Source organism: Buceros rhinoceros, unplaced genomic scaffold (assembly GCF_000710305.1).
Source record: "Buceros rhinoceros silvestris isolate BGI_N320 unplaced genomic scaffold, ASM71030v1 scaffold8490, whole genome shotgun sequence".
NCBI lineage: Eukaryota > Metazoa > Chordata > Aves > Bucerotiformes > Bucerotidae > Buceros > Buceros rhinoceros.
In genome coordinates, this window is record NW_010390150.1 from 33,453 (window position 1) to 37,669 (window position 4,217).

Consider the following 4,217-nt stretch of genomic DNA (forward strand, 5'->3'; position numbering starts at 1 on the left):
TGCGGAAACTCCTAAGATCCACCACAGTCATCTCACTATGTTTTTACTGACCCGTGTAGACAGAACTTGGAGAAAAATATGTATTAAATGAATGTCTTTGCAGGAAAGTGCAATTACCAATTATCTCTGTAACCACTGAATAACTTAAAAATTAAGAAGTAAATAAATAGTTCTACCATTTGGTAGTTACAGAAGTGACAATCTGTTATAGATTAATGTCCAAAGAGAGAACTAAAAGGGAAGTTAAAGCTTCTGCAGAAAAAACAGCACCTCAGATTTGGCAAACTCCTTCCTTATGAGCTACAGTTAAAAGGCATACAGGTAAAGGAAAGGGACAGCTAGGTAAAAGATTTCAAGTAAAAGGAAATGCTACAAGAAACATTTTTAGTAATTGTCTGCTACTGGAGATAGAATTAGAGCTTTTGAAGGAACCTCAATAAGTGAGCTATGTCATGCCTGTGCTTTGAAGCAGGATGAAATGAACTTCGTCAATCCTGAGCAATGGTAACCTAACCTGTTCTTAAAGGCCTTCAGGGATGTACTCTGTGACCTGCTCAGACAACCTCCCCAGTACTTCCCTAGCTTTACTATTAGCAGCTTTCCTTTATTCCTCATCTGAACCTTTCTTGCTCCGGTTTAGGGCCATTTGTTTGTCCCATCTATTGGAAAAATCCAAGCCAGATCACATTAGCTTTTCAATACCTTTCTAGACAGCTGAAGACTGTTACGCCTCTCTAACCTTTCTTTTTGCAGAAAGATTATGGATTGTTTACAGTTTGCACAGTTTGTTTTCTGTGGGCCATGACATTCTTGCTCTTCTTTGGACTGCTTCCATTATATTAATTCAAGTGGGGTGCCAAAGCTGGATCAAGTACTGCAACTGAGTTTACCAAGACTTACAGAAAACGGAGTACTTAAGGTTGCAAGTCTGTTTTCACAGACCTCATGACACAGATGCTAACTACTCATTATCACATCTGATTCACTACAATTTCAGATTCTTCTCTGAAAAAACCCTACTTTATGACAACTTTTCCTCCTTTATTTGCATAGTTGACATTCCTACCTCATAGCATCTGCATGTCCTTTGTATTTCATCCTATAAGTAGGTCATTTCTCCAATTAGGCAGTTATTTTAATTGATCTTCCTGCTCTTCTGCATTCAGTTTCTACCAGCTTCCCAGTATATTCAAACTTAAAAGCACATAATAAGTATGCTGTCTTCACCATCAGAACAGTGTAATAAACAGAACAGTGTACTGAACAGAGCAGAATCCTCATAGATACTTGCTCAATGCAAGATTTTGACAATATCTTCGGTATTTTGAGTATAGTTATCTAATTAGCTCTGCCAGTCTCTTGTATTAATTTCTTCTAGAGATTTTTCCTCTAGTTTACTTACAGAACTGTCATGTAAGAGTTTCTGAAGTACGACAGTACTAGCAGTATCTACCAAATGCTTCTCCCATGTCCAGGCAGGACTGATCACTATTTTAAAAGAGTAAATTAGAAGGACTTGCCATACCTTTTTTTTACCAAATCCATGTTCACTGGTACTCATCCCTTTGTTACCTTTCAAATACTTATACATACAAATAATGTAACCTATTGTGCTCCAGAATGGATTCCCAAGATTAAATTTGCATACTAATTTTTTTTAATTCCATGTTTAAAAGACATTTCCGCTTTTCCGCTTGCCAGTATCTAACTTATCCTGAGTAAGTTCTCAGGTATGCTGCCAGTGGTGCCACAAATCTAATTCAGTGAGTTCCTGAAGTTTCACAGAAAAAAGTTTATATTCAAGAACAAACTTGTGAAAGCATTATACTCTGCTCCCTCCTCATCTGAGGCTGAGCTTAAGAGCGTGACTTAACATCTAATGAAGACAGACACTGGTCACCTGCTCACAGTTTATCTTTTTAGTGACAGCTGGTATCAAGTGAAAGGACCTTTAACTCCTGGACTTTGTGGTATCAACCAGCAGTAGCTTTCCTTCTCAGCAGGAGTGGCAGATCAACACTGTCTTTGGCCCCCAGTCTAAACTAAACTAAGACAGTTTTCTTGTTAACAGGTAGTCGTTCCATGTTAGCAGCCCTTTATCTTTGCCTTAGTCTTTTCTTATTTTATCTAACTGTATTCTCTTCTTTAAAAGCTTTCCTTTTCTGCTTTGATCTACTTACACTTCCTTCTAGTACTCAAATTCAGTGAAGATCTTATGATACTGGTTATGTCATCCTCCGGTAGCCTAATCTTCCTCTCATTTCAGTACTTCGGGCTTGTACCCTTATTATTAGCACGAAACGTCCATAGAGAAGTTCAATACGCATGGAGAATTAGTTTCGAGTTATTGCTGTATTACTGTTGCAAGTATCAAGTTCTGAAAATACCTATGAGGCAGTGCTTTCAATCTTCATTAAGATATGTTGTCACAGAACTCACTGGTAGCTCCAAAATCTACTGTATCAACAAAAGCTCCTGTATCAACTTAACTGAAACATCCCTTATCGGCCTTGACAGATTCAATCAAACTGTACCTGCAAAACTGCAAACGTGGACCCTACACAGATACTGCAATCTAATTCTACCACTTACAAACTAACTTACAAAGACAACATGATTTATAAAACAAGTTCTGTATCGTTTGCTGTAACAATCCATTTAAATTGCTCTAGTATAGTACAGTCAATAGTTTAAAACATATGACAGAACAAAAATGATTTTTTGCTTTAAGAGTGGATCTTGAAATTTTACTTTTCAGTAACACTGCCTTACTGGGTAGTTACGTAAAAACAAACATGTTGATTACCAGAGCTTCTTTTCTGCACATCTGGCATATCTTCACTCATTAAGTCTTCCTGAAGTTGTCGTCTTACATTTCTGTTTCCAGTCCCTTCAACCTCATGAAAAGAGTCCTTTCTTGCCCTGCTATGCACAGGAGTCCAGGTGACAGATCTGTACTCTCTCCAGCTGTCAGAAGTACCACGGTGGTCATCAGATACCCACTTCTTCATTGGGTCTCTCTGGGTATCACTTAACTTTGACCCTTGACTGTAAGTTGTGATTTTAAGTGAGTTTGGACTACTCAAAACACTACGTGGCCCTCGCCTGGGACTGCTTCCATAACGACCTGGTGTTCCCTTTTTCTTTGGCAGGTTGGTATCTATTTTATTGCTATAGCCATTTCCATATTCATCCATGACTCGGTAGTCTTTTTGTAAGGGACTTCCTTTTAATTCTTCTTGGAGTAAAATTTCCTGTTCCTTATTTTGTTTGGCAAAGCACGGTTTTGCAGCATCTCCCATGGTTATTGCTGTTCAGTTTAGTGATTACCACCTAGAAATTAAGAAGTTGGAAGTTGTATTTTAAAATAAATCAAGTGATAAACACTGGTTATTATATGTTACAGAAATCCCAACAATCAAAGCCATGGCTCTGTAATACCACCAAGGCAAGCAATTCTTGGTGTAAAGTAAAATTTGCTCCAACCAAACAAAAGGCAGTTCAAAACTCAGCTAGGTTTCTTCTCTTAAAATGATGAATGCCTATGGATGTTTCACAGAAACGCAGAGACAGCCTATGGGTTTTTTGGACATTAAGGTCTTTAGGACTGATAACTACTTTTGAGAGTCCATATCAGACCCTCAGCTCAGCACAGAAAAGGTATGAAAGAATGACCAAGGGAACTCTGTAGCATGTAGAGCATCTAGGAGGCAATAACGAGGATGGCCCCAAAGCCTTTCTACATCATCTGACTATTCCCCTCGGGCAACAGTAGACACTGTTCACCTTGTTAAAAGTGAAAACTGTGATCAGAGGAGACAGGGATGTAGAAGTTGAGTAGCAAACCATCTGCCACGCAAATATGATGCAATTATTAAAAAACAATGCTGCACTTCCAGTGCACTTCGCACATTTTACCCAGACCAGCATTCAGAGGTCTTACAATACTTGGTATCAAGCACTCATATTTCATATTATTTTAGTATTCTCTAAAACATCTGGGCTACCGATTTGCTATCTCCAACCCCCCTCCCCACTTGGTCATGTCCATGATCTTCTTATAAGTATTTCTAGGAAGCTATAACCCCAATGTTAGCACAAAACTGTGGGGACTGTGAAAGGTGGAGTTACCTGAAAGGCACTAGCTAAACACAGGCAACAGTCACATCAACACTGAATATTTTATGATTTAAAGTATATATATATATATATTATAT

General features: G+C 38.3%; 1 protein-coding gene across 1 annotated transcript in view; it reads right to left on the minus strand.

Moving 5' to 3' along the window:
- ZCCHC6 (zinc finger, CCHC domain containing 6) overlaps positions 1 to 3,302 on the minus strand; it is a 33,534-nt gene extending 30,232 nt beyond the window's left edge. Inside the window, exon 1 of the mRNA XM_010136685.1 lies at positions 2,807 to 3,302. Coding sequence (XP_010134987.1) covers positions 2,807 to 3,302 — 496 coding nt within the window. The remainder of the gene's footprint in view (positions 1 to 2,806) is intronic.
- Between the last annotated feature and the right edge of the window lie 915 nt (positions 3,303 to 4,217).